A 20,351-nucleotide genomic window follows, 5' to 3' on the forward strand; every position below is an offset into this window, starting at 1 on the left:
ATCAAAATCTACAGCCACAGTGTGTGTGTGTGTGTGTGTGTGTGAGAGAGAGTGTGTGTGTGTGTGTGTGTGTGTGTGTGTGGTGACACCCGGGTTAGCAGAAACAGGCTGAGGTTTCTGATAAGGTCAGGAGGCACCGCGCCACAAGCAACCCAATTACCTCCCTTTATATTTAGGACACACACATTTATACACACACACACACACACACACACACGCACACACACATGCACATACAAATACATCTGCATCTATGCCTTTGCACACTCACATACACACACACACATACACACACAGACACACCTCTGTTTGAAAGGCATGTTTTTGCCCAGAGGAGATGCACCCAGGGCCAAACAGTCAGAACACACAGAGCAGAGTGTCAGCACCTGAAACCACACACACACACACACACACACACACACACACACACACTATCCCTCCTCATCACAGCCCAAACAAGGCCAAACAGAGCACTAGATAAGAGCCAGAATCTCTCTCTCTTTGCCCTGCCTATCTCACTTCCCTCTTTTAGAGCCAGTGATCTCACTGCAAAAATCACAAAATTAAGTGATGATATGATTATGATATGGTATATCATATGGACGCTCTTTTCCCACATCACTCCAAAGGGTGATGTTGATCAGCACAGGGCGTCTGTGAGCTGATGTATTGGAACCGAGTCGCTGCGCTTTCCTACGAGTGCTGACTTCATGTGTATTGGAGGAAGCATGTGTTAGTCTTCATCCTCCTGGTGTTGGGGGATTACCAGTGATAAGGGGAGTCCTATTCAGTGGGTTGGGTAATTGGCCTTGTAAATTGAGGAGAAAATTAGATTAAAAAATAAATAAATAATGATTAGTGATGCTATTGTTGATGATGATTGTGGTTAGTGATGAGCTGCATGATGAACAAGGATAATAATCGTTTGTGATGTGATGTTTGGTAATAATAATGATGTTAGTCATGATAATGTATTCTTTTCTTGTTTCCTATTAGTGCAGAACTATCAGCTAACTGAGTTTACTGTTATGTAACACTGATATGTCATACTGTCGCCATTGGTTTTGAAGTAATGATAGTCTGTTATTTGTTGTCTGATGATTTGGGGTCTTCATCTTACAACCAGATGTCCTCTGTGTATCAGAGTGACCATGTATAGAGTAACAGTAACAGCAACATTGAAACAGTGACACATTCAAAACACAAACACACACACACCTTCCTAATCAGCTGGGAAATTACAGACAAAAAGGTCAAACACATGCGCCTCCCGCTGGGATAATGCTTTAAATCAGGGAGCCGCTCAGGATTAGGAACAGAGTGAACCCACGCTAAATCAAATCACACCACTCTCCCCCGACACCTCATTCTACTCTACGCCACCACGCCGGGCAGGAGTGAGCCACTGTGTGTGTGTGTGAGAGAGACAGAATAAGTGTGTGTGTGTGTGTAGTAGTAGACCAGCAGGGGGTAAATGCAGACAGGGAGTTGAGTGTTTAGAGGAGACACCCCCTGCTACCCAATGATTTACACACACTCTGCCCGGCTGTGACATGAGTGTGTTTGTGTGTGTAATCTGTTTCTCTCAGAGCTTCTTCACATCTTCTCCTTTGTTTCAAACCATACAATACACACAATAACGACATTTAAACATTTAAAGACGTTTACAAAACTCTACAAAAAGAACATAGCAATAACAAAAGTACAATATACAATATAGGGGTTGGACAATGAAACTGAAACACCTGTCATTTTAGTGTTTAGGGAGGTTTCATGGCTAAATTGGAGCAGCCTGGTGGCCAATCTTCATTAATTGTACATTGCACCAGTAAGAGCAGAGTGTGAAGGTTCAATTAGCAGGGTAAGAGCACAGTTCTGCTCAAAATATTGCATAGGGCAGCACTGAAGGGATCTGAGTGGTTCAGCGGACTAAGAAGCTGCTTAGAAGATTGCTGGTTTGAATCCCGGTTATGCAGTTTGCCATCAGCTGCCAAAGCCCCAAGAGAGCACAATTGGCCTTGCTTTTCTAGGTCGGTAGATGGTGCTTTGTCCCTTTGTCACTCCAAAGGGTGTTGTGGATCATGCAAGGCGATCATGCAAGGTGTCGCTGCGCTTTCCAGCGAGCGTGCTGGCTACTCGGTAATGCTACAATGCTACATACGCAGCAGTTAAAAAGAGGCAGACTTCACATGTATCAGAGGAGGCATGTCCTAGTCTTCACCCTCCTGGTGTCGGGGCATTACTAGTGGTAGTGGATAGTTAGGTGGGATAATTGGAATAGCTTAATTCGGTAGAAAAGCGGGATCAAAATTTAGCAATGCTAAATTAGCCGCAGTTAAAATAAAAGGCAGAGTTTGCTTTCACATGTATCGAAGGAGGCATGTGCTAGATATAATATAATTGGCATAGCAAAATTGGGGAGAATAGCGAGATCAAAAAATTAAAAAAAGGAAACATTGGGTTGTAGATTCATATATGCCTGTAAAGTTTGTCCATGTTTACAATAAGCTGTGACAGGAAATCTGAAGTTAACACCACATATAAATAATTTAGTGGAATTATTTTCTGATTGCCAAGGGAAAATCTAATTATTGTCTTACTCGTGTATGCCTGATTACCCAAGTACATGTAAATGTGTTTATCAGATTACAAACCAAGATCAGATTTTTCTGTTTTAATCAGATTATAGAGTACATGTACTGTGCATGCATTAATTGGTCAAGATTCTGCCCATGTAAGTAAATAAACACCATCAGAAACTGTTTAGCAGTGGAAGGAGAACCAACCAGTGAAAGGAGAAGGCGAACAAAGGCTGGTGAAAGCCAGCGCAGTCAGTTCTGCCTCTAATGGAGAGAGATGGGTCACTATAACCTGAACGACCGCAGAGCTCAACATGCCAACTCCACTCAGCCCAGAGAGAAAGAGGAGGGAGAGAGAGAGACATAAAAAGAGTAGTACAGCCAGTCAGGTCCACTAACAGAGTCAGAGAGGAGAGGAGTACAGTCAGCAAGGTGTGTAAACAAAGGTCACTTAAAGTGAGAGTTCAATAACAATCACATTCCCACAGTTTCCCCCCAAAATCCAGGATAATTTAGTTTTACACAGGAGCTAGAAGACTCTTATAGCTAACATGCCAATTATGGAATGGTCTACCAGTTGGCAAGGTGCTAACTACTGTACATGTCTGCATGCGGTTTCTGGGACAGATATTTTGCAAGCCATTACGTGGCAGGCCACAAAAAAAAAAATCTGTTTTTGAAAATGAAGTGTAATGGGATGGAGTGCTACAGACTAGTAGCTCTCCAGTCCAGAAGGTTGTTGAACCCAACTGCAAAACAACTGAATTCAAAGCAGGATCGAACCGTGTTATCAGGGTCACGGTTCAATATACTACTGCTGCCCCAGCTAGTGAATTGGGACATGGCCGAAAAAAAGCCCTTATAAGGAAAGGAAGAAACATGAGAACGGGTTTAAACTAAAGCCAAGCAGGGGAGAATATGTAAAAAAAAAAAAGTACTCGTTCATTATAGTTCAAACAACCTCATGGGCCACATAGTTTCATGCTTGTAGTCCACATCTGGCTAATGTTGATAACAAATGCTAGAGCTGCATCTGTTACCACTGGTCAGTATTTGTATATGATCTTGAGCCAAATGTTTTATTTTAGTTTCGTATTAAGTAAAAAATGTAAATTTTTTTGTGCATCCTCCATTACCCACAGTACCCTGCAGCCTCTCTCCTGCAGTATGCATTCAGAGCGTCCTGTCCCACTCTGCTGGTATGGATGGTGTGTGCTGTGCTGCAGGCTAGAAAGAAAGAAAAGACACTCATCCAGAGAAAGAGAGCAACACAGTCTCTAAACGGTGGCTTTACTTTTCCTGGAAATGCTCTCTAATAATCTCTCTCCATTTCCCTGCATCATAGTCTTCAGCACTGCAGCCAGAGTGAGCGAGAAAGAGAGAGAAAGGGAGAGAAAGAAAGAGAAAGAGAGAGAGAGAGAGAGAGAATTCTACAAAGCCAACCCAACTTCCCAACCAGACTCTGTCATACGAAAATTATATTGGTGGTAAATCCAGATCCAGAAAGTTGTTCCAACTGCCTGCATCTCACTATCCTCCTTTCAAGAATGAGATTCTTCCACATTTGTGTAAGAATTCTCGTTAAAGTAAAGTCTATAGTATATACTGCTGTTGGCACTGCTATACAGTATTGTGCAAATGTTTTAGGCACCTGTAAAAATTTCAGTAAAGGAAAAGCTTCTTATCTGTGAAGTAAGTGTTTATTAGCTCAGTAAAACACATTACAGCATTACAATAAATACAAACAGCAAATTTACAAAAAGCAGTGTTTCCCTTAAAACATCTCCTAATCTCTCCCTATCTGAGTTTAATAGAGTTATTTCTAGTTCTTATCATAACACCTGTTTTGGTAAGGGAGCAAAATTGGCCCTGCTCCCTCCGGGTGGGTAGATGGCACTCTTTCCCCACATCACTCCTAAGGTGATGTCCACAGCACAGGGCGTCTGTGAGCTGACGTATCAGAACCGAGTCACTGCGCTTTCCTCCAAGCGCGCTGTGATGCTGCTCAGCAATGCTGCATCACAAGCAGCTTGAAAAGAAGCTGTGGCTGACTTCACATCTGTCCAATAGTTTTGGATGGGATGACTTGGGGGTCCTTTACTTTCAGAAGAAACAGTGAATGAGCAGGTGTCCCAATACTTTTGTCCAAACAGCAATATTTTGAAGAAATGGGGAATATTTCCCATTTTGCACACATGGAATCTTGTTATGACAGAGAGGGTACATGTGTGTGTGTGTGTGTGTAAATGAGTATGTGTGTGTGTGTGTGTGTGTGTGTTCTAACAGCCAAAGAGGTAGTGTTTGCTACTCAAACACACTCAAATCTCACAGTGCCAGAAGTGGGCAGGGAGATTCCCTCTCCAGCGAACACAAAGGATCCTCTCCAGAAGAGAAAACGCCTGTGCTGGAGATAACCAGCTTAACACACACACTCTCTCTCACACACACTCTCTCACACACAGCGCTCAGCTTAACGAGGAACACACAAAATTAATGCTCTACAATTCTTTCCATTCGTATTCGTATTTTTTCTTTATTTATTCCCATTTCTGAAGAAGAGGTTGTTGACCTCTCAGTCCCAGCAGGGGGCACAGCTTCTACTGTCCTTCTGTTGCACTGTTATTTAAATATAATTACACAAATAATTACTACTAATGCTAATTCTACAACTGACCCCTGTTCAGTGTTTAAGCTGGATCCTGCATGTCCGACTGTATTATACTGCACATATGACTGTATATCATATTATCATTATCCACCTTATTCTGCATGATGACAAAGAGGGGGCCATGTTTGTGTACTTTGTGTTGGAATGTCCAAACAAGCTATGTGGGACGAACTGCTAGCTAATAAGGCTCATTAAAGGGCGACATCCTTGCTCACTTTGACATAGGCATTCTTACTAAGGTGACGCTTAATGCACCTTTAAATCAGGTGCGCCTTTTGTGTGCAATAAGACCAAAAAGTTGACGTCCACTGATGGTGTGCCTTTTAATCCTGTAAGTAAAAGTGTGTCCAATGATCAGGGGTGCATGCTTGCTGAGGGAGACAGTGTGCATGGTGCTCCTGCATGGCTAAGATAGGATTGGGCGGTTGACTGTTGTCATGGTTTTAATCAGTCAGTGGAGCAACTGTGTTTTCTGCCACCATGATAGAAACATGCCAGAAATTTACCTGCACACACCTCACTTCCAGACCACCACACTCATCAGCCTAAATATATTCCTAAACTGATGCTATTTAAACGGAGGGGGCACAAGGCGTGTAAACAGACTGTTGAAGGGTAGTAAAATAGTGACGAGCCTCACGATGCCCCGTGTGGAGGGTGTTCAAAAAAGCCCTAAGAATGTAAGAACTGTTAGCTGAGGTTAAAGATAGTACAAACATGAGAAGATCCAACACCTCACAAGTAAGGATTCTGCAGCCATTTATGATCTATTCAGCAGCAGTTTTATTGGGACAAGGATAATGACAAGATTCTATACCTAACCTTCCCTTCACCCATACACTAATCATCCACTATACGCTGCAAGCTCTTCACAGGGGTCATCGAGCAGGCACCTCCCCTCATCAGTATTTTGCCCACAACACCTCCGGAAGGCTCAGCAGTGCAGTCTAGCATCCCTCTATGACTGCACCGTGCTGTAAGAGGGTAGCCATAAAAAAAAAACTTGTAATATTATTTCATTAATGACTATAACGAGACTCCATGAACCCTTCTGGGGCTGTAAACTGAAGGTATGACTTGATGGTGTGAGTTGATGTTTCTACAGGTCTCCATCTTGGCTAGTGGTGCTCACGGAGGATTATTCCTGATCAATCTCCACTTCAGATGAAGTCCTTTATGTGTAAATGTGACGTCTCTCCCCGGCAGAAGGTCAGGTCAGCTGTATGGATCTGTGCGGCCTCCGAGGGACAGCGTCCAGGCCTAATTGTATTGGCTGGAGGAAACGCAGTGAGTTATTGATCTGCTCTGTGTTCTCCTGACGTGTAACACACGACCCCGTGGCCTTGAGCTGAAGTGAGAGCTGTGTGTGACACAAAGCATGCTGGCATTTATGAAGGACAGCAGAAAGCACTCAGTACAGCTTTAGGAAAACCTGTCCACCACCTCCACACTCCACACTGAAGCACAACGTTTTAGCATTAGCAAGAAGGTGAAGGGTCTGGAGTCATTCGATTTTAAAACAAAGGTCAAGCCAAATTTTCTTTAATTTCTTAACAGAAGCAAAAAAAGTTCATCAAAAACATTGTTGAAACATTGTTGAAACATTGTTGAAACAACGTAGACATCTGTTAATAGTTGCTTTTAAAAATCAAGGGTATTAAAAAGAGATAATTCTGCTTTTGTTAAGGTAACTGTCTCTACTGTGTGCTGCAGTGGAGATTTTATTTTATTGAGCAACAGTATAAGTATTAGTAAGGCCAGGATGTTGGTTAAATGATCACCACCCTACCACATCCCCAGCTTCTCAACTCATCCAATCCTTAAGTATTGAATAATGGACCAACATTCCAGAGAACACATTTCTGCTGATCCACAATTCAAAAAGGGGGCTTTATATCTCCCTAGCCCAAATCTGACATTAACCATTGGGCCTGTAGGGTCTTATTCCACTGATGGTATTGCTCTACAAGGGATGAGACAAGCTGTAGGGAGCCAGTAGGGAGAGCTGACAACCGGCAGGTTTAAGTTCACTCTACTAATTACATCAAAGCTCATATTTGTCTTGTTTTCTTTTTATTAGTCATTTCAGAGCCACCTAACCCCAGCTAGCACTGCTGGAGCAGCATTGGCATTACCCGCTACCTGTGCTAGCTCGCTGTTCAGAGGGGAGTACATGGGACTGTTTACTTAGCTTACCTTAGCTCTACTTAACTTAGTTAGCTACACAACTAAGCCAGCGGCGAGACCTGCTGAATTAGAAGTTCTTTATAGTGTTTCTTAAAATGCGCATTTTAATCCAGTGTGCCTTACGTATGTAAACAGACCAGAAAATAGACGTTCATTGATAGTACGCCTTATAATATGGCGCACCTTATAGTGTGGAAAATATGGTTTATTCATACAGAACTGTTACAAAACTGAACATACATACTGCTCATTTAAAATGCAACTAATTCTAATCGTTGTTTATGTGTGGTATTATATTCTGCCCAATCTCAAGCACTGTTGGGTAAACTTGTGAACCAGTACAGGCTGTATAGTGCTGGCACTGCAAGCTCACTAAACCACTGAGCCACTTTCAGCCATGAGTTACAATGATTTTATTATTGTTAAGGGTGCTCTTATAGGCACAAACAGAATATTGTCACAGTTATAGTCTCAAGTGGCTAATTGCTTCAAGAGAACAGAGGCAACTACTTTATTGAAACAAACAAAACAAGACAAGCATAGCAATAAAAATAGCAAAAACTATTCTTCTGCATTGTGCTGCAGTTTGTGTACAGAATGTTACTGTAGCTAAGAAATTATGTACTGCAAATTGAGCACAATGACATTGTGTAATTCAGTCAATTGACTGTCATATAATAATATAGCAGAGTTCATTTTCAAGCCACGATAATGCTAGCTTTCAAAAGTGCCTCAGCATGATTTAGCTACGTAAAGTGTTTTACTAGCATGTAGCTAACTGCAGGCTCAAATCATCACACACCTGACTCCTCACCTCCCTGTCACTTTAAACATATGTTCTGTCCGTCCGTCACTCAGAAACCTTGCATTGATATTTCTCCCCAGAGGCAAACTCCCTGAGTAGCCTTATCTTCAGAGCGGCCAGAATGTTGCATATTGATTGTGTTTTTGTCCGCCTGGCGCTAACCACTATCGACAAACACATCCAATCATACTTTCCTAAGCCAGCTGTCCATAAAGAGCAACAATCCAATCTCTATCTGAGCACTCAGACGCTCAACACACAGGTTATCTGGAACCACGCCGATAACAATCACACTGACCACACAGCAATCACAGGGGGGCAGCATGAGAGCGAGAGAGGGGCTCGAGCCCTCCCCTCAGACATAAGCAATAGTTAAAAAAAGCCAAAAAAATTATTTCTAGCAGGAAACTCGCAGTGCTCGTCTTGTATCTCAACCAATCACCAGCTTCCACCTGTCTTTTATAAGACTTCCCCTTATATGCCATTCCCTGCATACCTGGGCCTATGACGGGGCCTACGCCAAAGACTAAATTTACATGAATTGTTATCTAATACTATCTATTTATGTTGTTAATACTATCAAAATAAAAGCTGTTTTTATTGCATGCTTGGCTCCGGAGTCGTCCTGGTAGAACTATAAGCTTCAGTGCCAGATCCTACCTATCCCAAACAAACTCTAAACGTTTTGAATAAATTTTGATTTGCACAATAGCTAAAAGGCTAATATTTCTGTAGAAGTTAAAATATCAACTCAAGCTTTTTATTCAAGGAAAAGTGTAAAAGTTCGGGTTTTAAAACTACTTAAAGTATAAAAGTAAAAGTTATGTAAAAGGCAAAAAATGGCATTAAGGACAAAAGCTTGGTTTGTTGGACAGGTGCAGGTGTGATGGATCACAGTATTAACCAATAGGGAGTCAGAATGGTATATGTTTATATTTCTCATCCAACCACAATCAAATTCACTCTACCTGGATGGAGAAATTTATCTGGATAGGGTTTTTTTAATGAGAAGAAGCCGGAATGAAAAAAAGCTGAAATTATAATTTTTTTTAATGTTGTAAAGAGTAGAAAGTTTAGATAATTGTGTGAAAATGTAAGGATTAGAAGTACAAATCATTAAGTCTGAAAAATTATTACTCCAGTAAAAAAAAATTAACCAAGAATTCTATTTAAGTGAGGTAACAAAGTATTTGTACTTTGTTACTTGACACCTCTGACCTCATCTCATCTTTACTCTCTTCCACCAATTTTTGATGTGTTCTAACTCTCTACTAAACCTACTGGTTATTGTTATCTAAGAAATGGATTGAAGTTACCATGTTACAATAGCTAAACACAGTACCAATACAGTAAATATATTGTCTTTTACCTGCCATTTTTTTATTAACCATTTTTAGCTGCCACACTGTGCACTGGGTATGTACAAGCTTACAATTCTTAGTTACAGCCTTGTAGCCCCACTATATTCATGGAAAGAAGGAAAGAAACAGTGGAATTTTTCAGCTGAGCTATCGCTTTAAGACTTGCAACGGTAATTAAGTAGTAAAGAATTCAGGCTGTGTATTAGCGGACGTTTTTCTAATTCCAGATAACTCTAAAAGCAGCAGAGATAATTCTAATAACACGAAGAGCAAAAGGTCCCGCGCTGTATTAACGCTAGTTACAGTCATTTGCATATTAGCCTCTAAGCTCTAGCGCTGCTACGCTGGGTGCCTGGGAGAAGCGGCCGGGCTGAATTTGTCTGGGGGGGGCAAAAACGAAGGAGACTGGAGAGATAAACTGGAGGCTAATTTGTAGAGCAGGGAGAGAATTGCGAGGCAGAATGGTGATAAAAAGCGGCGGAGGGCTTTTACAATAACAGTGAGCAATAGCGGCGACTCCGCAGGCACTGTAGCTCCATTAGAGCTTTCTGCAACCTAGTGCGTGGACTAAGTGGCCAGGATAAATGGAGTTTGGGTGAAAGTGGTGAACTTTAGCTTTTAAAGCTTTGTAATGGACTTTCTAACAGGCCTAACTAACTGGGCAGTGAAACGTTGCAGCGCAGACTGAACAAACACAACTGTAAGTGCTAGTAATTCATGCCCCCAAGAGCAGAGATTTTCTAACTGAAATGCTTCAGTCAGTAACAGCAGCATTCTTTGGAAAGGTCACCTAGATAGTAGCAATAGCTGGATAGTAGCAGTAGCTAAGGGGCAGCTTTAGCAGGAGAGTAGTGATAGCTTTCAGGACAGCAGGATAGTAGCAACAGCTACTGATGAATAGAAGCGATATCTGGATTGTACAAATGCTAAGGAGCACCTATGAGCCTTTATGATTTTTTATTTTTTGCATCTTTGTTATTGTTAAATTCTGAAAAGAAGATTGCACCACAGTGCTGTGAAAGCTGGATACCAGAGGTAGCTGGATATGAGCGAAAGCTGAGGAGAACCTATAGCTTAATATTAGAGATGGATTGTAGCAATAGCTAGGGAGAAGCTATAGCTGCAGATTATGGAACTATGGAATTCTCTCCCATCTGCGGTCAAACAATCCTCCTGTCTTTCCTTGTTCAAATCCACACTCAAGACTCACCTCTTTTCTCTTGCCTACGGCCTTCCCTCTGTTTAATGTGCTATACCACTTATCCCTGCTGTCTGTTCTCATACTATGTTGATTGTCTGTCACCACTTGTTGTGTAATGTTTCTATTTGTTTCCACAAATGATGACTGTAAGCATCTTTGGGTTTTAGAAAAGCGCTATATAAAAATAAAATATTATTATTATTATTATTATTATTATTATTATTAGCAATAGCAGCACAGGAGCATTAGCTGAGGAGTACCTATGGCTTAATAGTAGCGGCTGGACTGTAGCTATAGCTGGACTGTAGCGTTAGCCAGATAGTAGTGATAGCTGACGGTAGCGTTAGCTGGAGAGACACAGTGCCTGCAAAAAAGTATTCACACCCCTTGAAATTGTCCTTATTTTTCCACGCTACATTTACAAAATTTTATGTATTTTATTGGGCACCCATGAATCTGTCGCAACTTCACTGGCTGTCCTTTCATAGAAAGTTCTAACTACTGTAAATTAAGTCTTTAAGCAATGAAAACAGCTCCCCTGAGCCATCACAACTATAGTCAACACGCAGAATCAGGAAAAAGGTAATGAGATTAAAACATATCACCACTAACCTCATATACACTGCACTCCAGCAAACATCTTATATAGGGTAAAACAGATATTCTGATGTGTAAATCCAAAATCAGGATTCTTTCTGAAAACTGAGTATCTGAGGAGATTAACGTGATTGAGCTGGTATAGTTTATTTAAAAACATTTTTATTACAAAAAATGTTTTAATTTTTTTTTATTTGTGTGGAATATTCCAATATTTTATATTCAAATTCCATTTTTTTTAAGAAAATAGTTTTTAAATTACAAAACAATTGCAAGAAGGATCTGACCCTGAACTGAAAATGTTCTACACAGTATCAAAAGAAAATTAAAGAAAATTTAAGACCAAATCTCGACTAAAGTCAAAATAACATTTAATTAAAAATGATCTGAAATACTTCTCCAGAAATACTTAATACATAAAAGGTAATATGTAATTGATTTTTATTGCATAAAAGGCATATCATTATTGAGAGCATTTTACTGAACAGATGTAGAGAGTATCTAACAGCCTGCAGGAAAAGGCCTTCTTAATATACATCTATTAATATTTCCTCTCACAGACTGTGCAGTCAAGGATTTCCAGGAGCGTGTGTGTGTGTGTGTGTGTGTGTGTGTGTGTGTGTGTGTGTGTGTGTGTGTGTTTTTGTGTGTGTGTGTGTGAGCAGCTGATCAATAGACTGGTGTTAAGATGCAGGTGTGCAGGCTGAATGATGTTTCGCATGACTCAATCTCCATCAGACACGACAAACCTAATTACAGCCAGATCCAGCAGAACAGAGTGCAAATGAGGAGAGCAGGAGGAGGAGAGAGGAGAGAAAAAACAGTAGAGAGGAGAAGAGAGGGGAAGAGAAGCAATAAGAGTAGGAAAGATAAGATACAGCGAAAGTGAAGAGATGAAAGAGAAGAGCAGAGAAAAGAAGATAGGAGGAGAAGAGAAGAAAGTAGAAGAGAAGAAAAGAGAAGAAGTCAATTGAAGAGAAGAGAAGAGAAGAGAATAGAAGAGAAGAGAAGAGAAGAGAAGACGGGGAGATGACTGTAGAAATCAGAAGAGAGGGGAAAAAGGAGCAATGTGAGGAGAAAAGATAAGAGGAGCACAGAAGAGAGAACAGAAGAGAAGAAAACAGAGCGAAAAGATGAGAGGATAGAAGATAGAAGAAAAGCAGAGACAAGAAGAAATGATAGGAGGAAAGAGAAGAGAAAAAGTAGAAGAGAAGGGATGTCAATTAAAGAGAAGAGATAAAAGAGAATAAAAGAAAAAATGAGAAGAGATGAGAAGAGAAGCAAGCAAAGGAGAGAGGAAAAAAAAGAAGAGAAGAAAACAAGTGAAAAGATGAGAGGAATGAGAAGAGAAGACGAGAAGGGAAGTCAATTAAAGAGAAGAAAATACAAAAAAGGAGAAGAGATGAGAGGAGAAGCAAGCAAAGGAGAGAGGACAAAAGAGAAGAAAAGAAAAGAGGAAAGAGAAGGGAAGTCAATTAAAGAGAAGAGAATAAAAGACAAAAAAGAAAAAGAGATGAGAAGAGAAATGTGCATAGGACAGAGGACAGAAGAGAAGACAAGAAAAGCAAAGAAGAAAAGAAAGCAGAAGAGAAGAGATAAGAGGGAAGAGAAGAGAAGCAATAGTTAAGAAAAAAGGGAGAAGAGAAGAGAAGAGAAGTCATCACTCTCTCTCTCTTCAGTGGGGTAGTGGCCTCCACTCATAGTAAAACAGCCTTCACCTTACAGTGTCCTCCGGCCTATCATTCAGGGACTGTTTATAGTCTAATTGCAGTTTATTTTATGGCTAGGGTTCAGTGGATGTTTGTGTTGGAATTGGGGTTTACTGGCTGTAGAAATGGGTTTCAGGCTTTTCAATGTCAAAATGGGTTTTTAGGGTTTATTTGTCAGGTTACTGGGGTTCAGGGTAGGGGTAGGTTTTTGGCCTACCTGGGGTTTGGGGAAAGTATAGGATCTGATTAAGGTTTAGCAGCTTGCAGAGCCTAGATATCGAACCCACAACCTTTTTATAGATGGCCTGGTGCCCAAACCACAGAGCCACCACCTCACCACTGTTTTTACTTGTGATGTGATTGGTATACAGAGGCCTGACTGTAGTTCAGGGGTGGTTTATGGTCTGCGTGGGGTTCTTCACTGTCTGACTGGATTTCAGGTACTGTATTTGATCTGACTGGCATTTAGGGGTGGTCTGTGAGGGGTGGTTTATGTAAGGTAAATCAATGGTTTAAGTTTTTTATTAAGTATGTTTTACTTGGATGTGGTTCAATGAGGGTTTCTCAAACTGTTCTTCTCAAGGTCACTATACAGCAATGCGTTACTGTCAGCCTGCTCCCAGCTTAAAACGTACACTAATCTTCACATCCGCAAGCTCAGAGAGAGCTGCCAGACTAGAATGAGGTACAGCTCTAAACTCTCGGCTCTTGCAGCTTCAGGCTGTTGCTGCAGTGGATTTGATGGAGCTGAGCTCCCCTGCGCTAAGCGAACGCTCGACTAGCTGAGTGACAGGCGTCCCGCTGCCGCTGAAGAAAGCAAACACACTTCCCCTGTGCTGTTCACCAATTTACAAAGTAAAGAAAAAGGTTGGAAGAAATAACAAGCGGAAAACTCTGGAGTCAGTTTTCCCGAAGCCTCTGTGCTTTCTTTCCTGAGCGAAGTCATGCTGGTGCTAATAAAAGGCAACCGGCTGCCGCTGCAACGCAGCTTTAAGAATAATTGGCAGAAAGCTGATGAGAGAGAGAGAAAGAAAGAGAGAGAGAGAAAGAGATAGAGAGAGTGTGTTCACCACAGCATTCCATTATCCACAAACTAGAGTACACACATACACAAAACAGCTCTCTTGTGACGGTTTCCGCCCCTGTCACACACGTTATTGTCTAACGAGCTCGGCTTCCCTCCTCCTCACGTCTTTAAGCAAGGAGGCAGTTCTGCGGGATCTAAAATCTCCCCTGAGCCCAAAGCAATGAGACTGCCATCACTGGAAAGCTTTGTTTATTATAGATGAATCAGCCCCTGACTCTTTTCACCATCACACACACATGAAAGATGAGCAACACACCCATAAATGATCAATGCACCGCAGCCTGAGGAACGTGTGATGTTCTTTCACTCCAGATTAGCTTTTACAGCGAGGTTATGCCTACAGTGCATTCAGCTAAATATAGACAAAACCTCATGATGACTGAGTGTGTGTGAGGGTGTAAGTGTGTAAGTGTGTAAGTGGGGGGTGGAGGTGGATCACAGCTAAAATACTCAGAATGATGAGCTAATAGAAGAAAAAAGAAGCCCACAGAAGAGAGAGAAAAAGAAGAGAAAAAAGAAGAGACTGTTAAAGAGAAGTACAGAAAAGAGAGAAAAAAATAAAAAAGAGGAGGACAAAAAAGAAAAGAGGAAAAGATGGGACTGACAAGAGGAAAAGAGAAAGAGGAAGAGAAGAGAGCAGGAGAAAGGAAATGAGGATAAGAGAATGAGAGAAGAGAACTCCTGAGGGAAAGGAAACAGAAAAAGAGAAGAAAGAAAAAACAAGAAAGAAAAAGAGAATTCTTCTTTTATTCTCTATCCTCCTTTTTGTTTCTCCTGAGAGAGGAGAATAAGAAGAGAAGAAAAAATAAGAAGAGAAGAGAACAGGAAAAAGGAAAGGAGGATAGAGAAGAGAAGACAGAAAAAGAGGAGAGAAGAGAAGATAAAAGACGAGAACAAAAGCGAAGACATCAAACAAGACAAAAAGGGAAAGAGAAGAGAAGAGTATAGACGAGTGGAAAAGAAAACTCTTCTCTTATTCTCTACCCCCGCTTTTTTCACCTGAGGAAGAGGAGAAGAAGAGAAATAAAGAAAAGAGAAAATAAAAGAGAGAAGAAGAGAACAAAGTGAAGAGACAAGAGAGGGGAACGAGAAAAAGGATAGAAAAAACAGGATAGAGAAGAGAGGATAGAAAAATAGGACAGAAAAGAAGATAAAAGATGAGAACAGAGAAGAAGAGAAAAGATATCAGATAAGAAGAGAAGAGAAGAGAAGAAAGTGGACTTATTATCATTTGATTATACACAAACACACACACACACACTTATAAACATGTGGGGGCAGATTTAGGTCAGCTTAAGCACATGGTATGGAGGCTGAGGCTGGAGTTAATGAGGATAATTAATTAGTTCTAATTAGTCTTACAGACGCTAAAGTGGTTCATCAAGGACCTGACTGCAGGCATGGCCTGTTCCTCACACACACAGCCTGTCCAGCCACTGTTAGCAATAACACACACACACACACACACACACACAAATACACACACACTGTTTACTCAAATTCTGCTGCTCATAATAAACATCATTAAACATTTATGCTAAATAAATATCACAGATCTGTAGTTTCACCATGAATACAAACTTTTACCTTTACAGAATGAAAAGTGTGTGTGTGTGTGTGTGTGTGTGTGTATAATGCATAATGATTCAGTAAATTGACTTCTGATTGAGTTTTTGCTCATTGCCCAAAATAATACTCACTGTGCTTCAAGACTGATATAATGCATATGAGCTCTTTTCTGATGTTGCCATGTGTTGCGCCTCATTCCAAAAGCAACAGCAGCAAATATTAATACAGATCCACACTACATGCCCAAATGTTTGTGGCCATTATTCTAATGAATAAATTCAGCTACTGACTCAGATGTGCAAATGCAAATTCACAGCTTTGTGTAGTTCACGTAAAGAAAAATCTGCCAGTAGAATGGGACCTGCTGGAGCAGATAAATATGTCAGGCATGGGCTAAAGAGGTAGAGAGAAGTTACTAAAAGAGCATTTTTTTAGAGTAGGGATCTTAATGGCCTAGGTGTGATAGATTTGGGTATTAAAACACAAATCGCTGCATGTAAAATAATCAAAAGTGGCATCCATAGACAAGTTGGATGGATAGGTAATATTTCTAATTGAAAAGAAATACTAGAATAGAATAGATGTAAATACTATTTTATAAAATATAAATTATATTTATATTATAAATATAAATATATTACAAATATATAAAGCTCCATTCAGATTTTAAATCAATAATTTCCTGACTTGAATAGTACACAACACAGGGAGTAGAGGGAGTTTAGAGAATAAATTGGGACTGGACATTTGTGTTTACTTCATTCTTCTTGGTGCATTGAACTGATTACTGTAATGGAGTAAGGTGATACAGCGACGCTGAAGTGAGCGACAGGCTGTCATCTCAGAGCAGCAGTGAAGCTGAACAAAAGCCGGTCAGAGTGACCCGTTAGTCTCCTGCTCCGTCTATTACAGCTGTCCTCCGAATACAGCCGTCCTGCACCATCATCTCCTCTCTCAGAATGGAGTTTATGAGAGCACATTAAACACAGCCCGTCTGGCGGCAACTCTCTGACCTGAAAAGCTGAGAGACGTCCAGGCCAGATCAATGGAGGTTCTGCACTGAACTGATGCGCTCATATAGTGACTTTAGACGGCTAATATGTCTTCATTACTGAGCGGGACATCAGCGTCTGGAGGTCAGACCCTCTCTGAGTGTGTGGAGAAATCTCAACTCCTTCTGAAACTGTACAACCACTGCTGGATCTGCATATAAATCTTGCACATCATTGTCTCTGGCATTGTCACAAACTGAGTGTGTTTAAATATGTTCAAATATTAGTTCGTTAATAATCAATTTATTGACAGATTATTGTCAATAATCACTTTGAGTTAAATCATGCAACAATCAGATTTTTTTGCTTTGCAACCAACCAATAAACTCACTGAATTAGTTGACATCATAGACTGTGTATAGCTGGACAGAGCATCGTCTCTGTCCAGCTATAAGCCACCACAGGTCGGGCGCCCCCTGCTGTTCGGTTGCAGAAAGCTGTGAGTCTCCACCCATCCCCATAGGTTTCAATGTCAAAACAGAAAACTTTCAATCACGTTTTTTTTCTATTATACTATATTATTTAGCTCTATTCAAAAAGGTGTGGTTATTGTACAAGGGCTGGGTTACACCTAGCGGGGGTGGGACCAATGACTGTGAGAGCTCTGTGGAGGCAGCCCTCAGGGGCGGGGTTATTTAAATGAGTAGGCTGTTTCTCCACAGTCTTTCTCCCTCCTCTGTTCTCTACTGCGCAGACTATGGTTTCAGGATCGCCAACATGGTGGAAGATTTTGGCTTCATTTTTATTGAATGAATGGGAACGGCAACACACTGTTCATCTTTTTTACAGCTCTGTTTGTACTTATGCGCAGACTGAGAAATCTGAAAATACTCTGTATAAGAGTACTGTATTTTTCACATTATATGGCACACTTAAAATCCTTTAATTTTTATTTATTTTTTACAGCTAGCACTAGTGGTTACCTGCTAAAGCTAATGCTCTGGAATTACAGTTTGGTGTATTTAAGTTAAGCTTTAAAGGCCTCACCATACAGCGGCAAGACCTGTTGAATTAGAAGGAAAACATGGCGACACCCGTTTCTTACTAGTGTCGCATAATGCGTCTTTTAATCCAGTGCACCTTATGTATGAAAATAGACCAGAAAACTATGGTACACACGTTCACTGAGAAATACGATTTCAAGTGTAAGACTTATAAAACTTAGAAATATTATTTTCTATAAAACTTTCTATACATTTCTCTTTTTGCACCACTGCCTCTGTAGTCTTTTGGAAGTAGTTTACCAGAGTTTGTTTTGCAGCCTAGTTTCACTGTATGTCCTCTCTTACATTATATTTCCTAATTTTGCTACCTTTTTACATTTATCTGCTGAGGGAGGGGAGTATTTTGCCTGCCACTGCTGCTTAAACAATTTCTAGAGTAAAGACTGTAACTAGTTCCTAAAAAACCTTCAAATAAAACAGAATAATCGTGACTAAAAACCCTAAAAAGTTTAGCATGCCCAAACATTCGCCAGGCAGCATGAGAGAAAGTCTTCAGCGGACAAAGTCAAAATCATTATCAGCACTGCTGCTTTACGTTTCTTTAAAACTCTCTGCACCATTACAAACACACACACACACACACACACATACACACGCTCAGTTCCCAGAAATGACAGCACTCGCAGCACTTAAAAGCCTGCATTTATCTCTCTTTGAGTCCGACTCTCCCTCTCCTCTCCCTTTCTACTGCATATTTACAGTTCCATTACAGAGCAGAGCGCCGTCGCGCCTCGTGCAGGAATGACGTGTACTCAGATGTCTCTCTGTGCTCGCAGTCTCACTGCTAAATGAGACAAGAGAGACAAATCACCTGCATGCACTGGCTTCGCACCTGAAGACAGACTATGGTTTACGTTCCCTAGTTGCATGATTCTTTGCTCATTTATTCAAAAAATCCCTATCATAAAAACTGAATTTCCTTCACTTTATTAAAATGGAAATAATTTAGGAATATTGCTAACATTTTAAAATATACTCCTTTCACTCTTCAGATTTCTCAAAAGTGTGGACACAGTCCTGGACACTTTGACCACACACACTCACACAGCGAGCCCCCATTCTTCTGCTCCTCACACGTTATGATAGCCATTATTAAGTCATTATTTTAAGATTGTAAGCAGTTATTTTGAGACATTATCTCATTATTTTGAGATAGCAAGTCCTTATTGTCAGATAGTAGGTCGTTATTTTAAGATCATATCTCATTATGTTGAGATAGTATCTTATCTTATTATCTCAGAATAATGACTTACTATCTCAAAATAATGAGATAGTATCTCAAAATAACGACTTACCTCGAAATAGTGAGATAGTATCTCAAAATAACGACTTACTATCTCAGAATAACAACTTGCTACCTCAAAATAATAACTTAGTATCTCATAATAATGAAATAGCATCTTGAAATAATGATTTAGTGTCTCAAAATAATTACTTACTATTTCAAAATAATGAGATAGTATCTAAAAATAATAACTTACTATTGCAAAATAACGACTTACTATCTCAAAATAATGAGATAGAAGTTTACTTGATAAGAAGAAAAAAAATTACTGGATTTTTTAGATGGCAGAAATGGGCTTCCATACTAAGTGGCCTAAGTAACATAGCTAGTTAGTTAGTTATCAGTAGAGGTGGGTAACCTGGGTCCAGAAAGTAAAAATCCATCCCAGGGTTTTGGACCAACTGCAGAGCCGCCCAGGTAGTTGGTGCAGAACCCTGGAATGGATTTTTACTTTCTGGACCCGGGTTACCCACCTGTAGCCGATGGTTTCCCTCAGCAGTGTTAGCCGGTTAGCTTCACTCACCACAGAGTTCTTCATGGTGGATTTCACGGTGAAGCCCTCCGTCTTCAGCAACTCTCCTCTATTGAAACCTGCGCTTCTCACGTTGGAACACATCTCTGCAGATATCTCCTCTCCTTATCTATGTTTTTATCCCTTATTTCACTACTTTTGTCTCGTTTTGTTTGTTTTTTCTAGGTTTTGTTTGGTGCTGTAGCAGCTCGTCTCTCTGCGCTGCTGCTCGGGTTGTCACGGACGCGGCGGCGCTGCCATGGTAACGGCACGCGGACGGAACTGCAGCTGGGCTGGTGTGTGTTTCTGCTGCTCCACAAAACAAATACTGAGAAAATATTTTTATTATTAAATATTAAATTAACTGTATATAATAGAGATATATAAGCCAGGGTTAAATTTATTAATTTATTATTAACTAAATTTATTTACTTTTGTGACACGTATTGTTTGCTATATACAGTTCCAGTCAAAAGTTTGGACACACTTTAAATTCAGTGTTTGTTCATTGTTTAAAATTGTCCTGCATTGTAGATTAATATTGAAGTCATCTAAACTATAAAGAAAAACGTGAAAAATGTGTTGAACGACCCAGAATATGTTTTATATTTTATTCCTTTTGCTTACATAAAAGTTTTGCCTATCTTGGCTGGATTTTCTCAGTCAGCTTTATGAGGTAGACTCACCTGGAACTCAGGCTTCAGTAAACAGCTGTGCTGAACTCATCAAGAGTTAA

General features: G+C 40.4%; 1 protein-coding gene across 1 annotated transcript in view; it reads right to left on the reverse strand.

Annotated features, from left to right (window-relative positions):
* Nucleotides 1–19,878, reverse strand: part of pacrg (PARK2 co-regulated) — an 86,387-nt gene extending 66,509 nt beyond the window's left edge. The window contains exon 1 of the mRNA XM_022672634.2: nucleotides 19,628–19,878. Within this exon, the coding sequence (XP_022528355.2) occupies nucleotides 19,628–19,720 (93 nt within the window). The 5' untranslated portion in view covers nucleotides 19,721–19,878. The remainder of the gene's footprint in view (nucleotides 1–19,627) is intronic.
* Between the last annotated feature and the right edge of the window lie 473 nt (nucleotides 19,879–20,351).

The sequence above is a fragment of the Astyanax mexicanus genome, chromosome 14 (assembly GCF_023375975.1).
Source record: "Astyanax mexicanus isolate ESR-SI-001 chromosome 14, AstMex3_surface, whole genome shotgun sequence".
NCBI lineage: Eukaryota > Metazoa > Chordata > Actinopteri > Characiformes > Acestrorhamphidae > Astyanax > Astyanax mexicanus.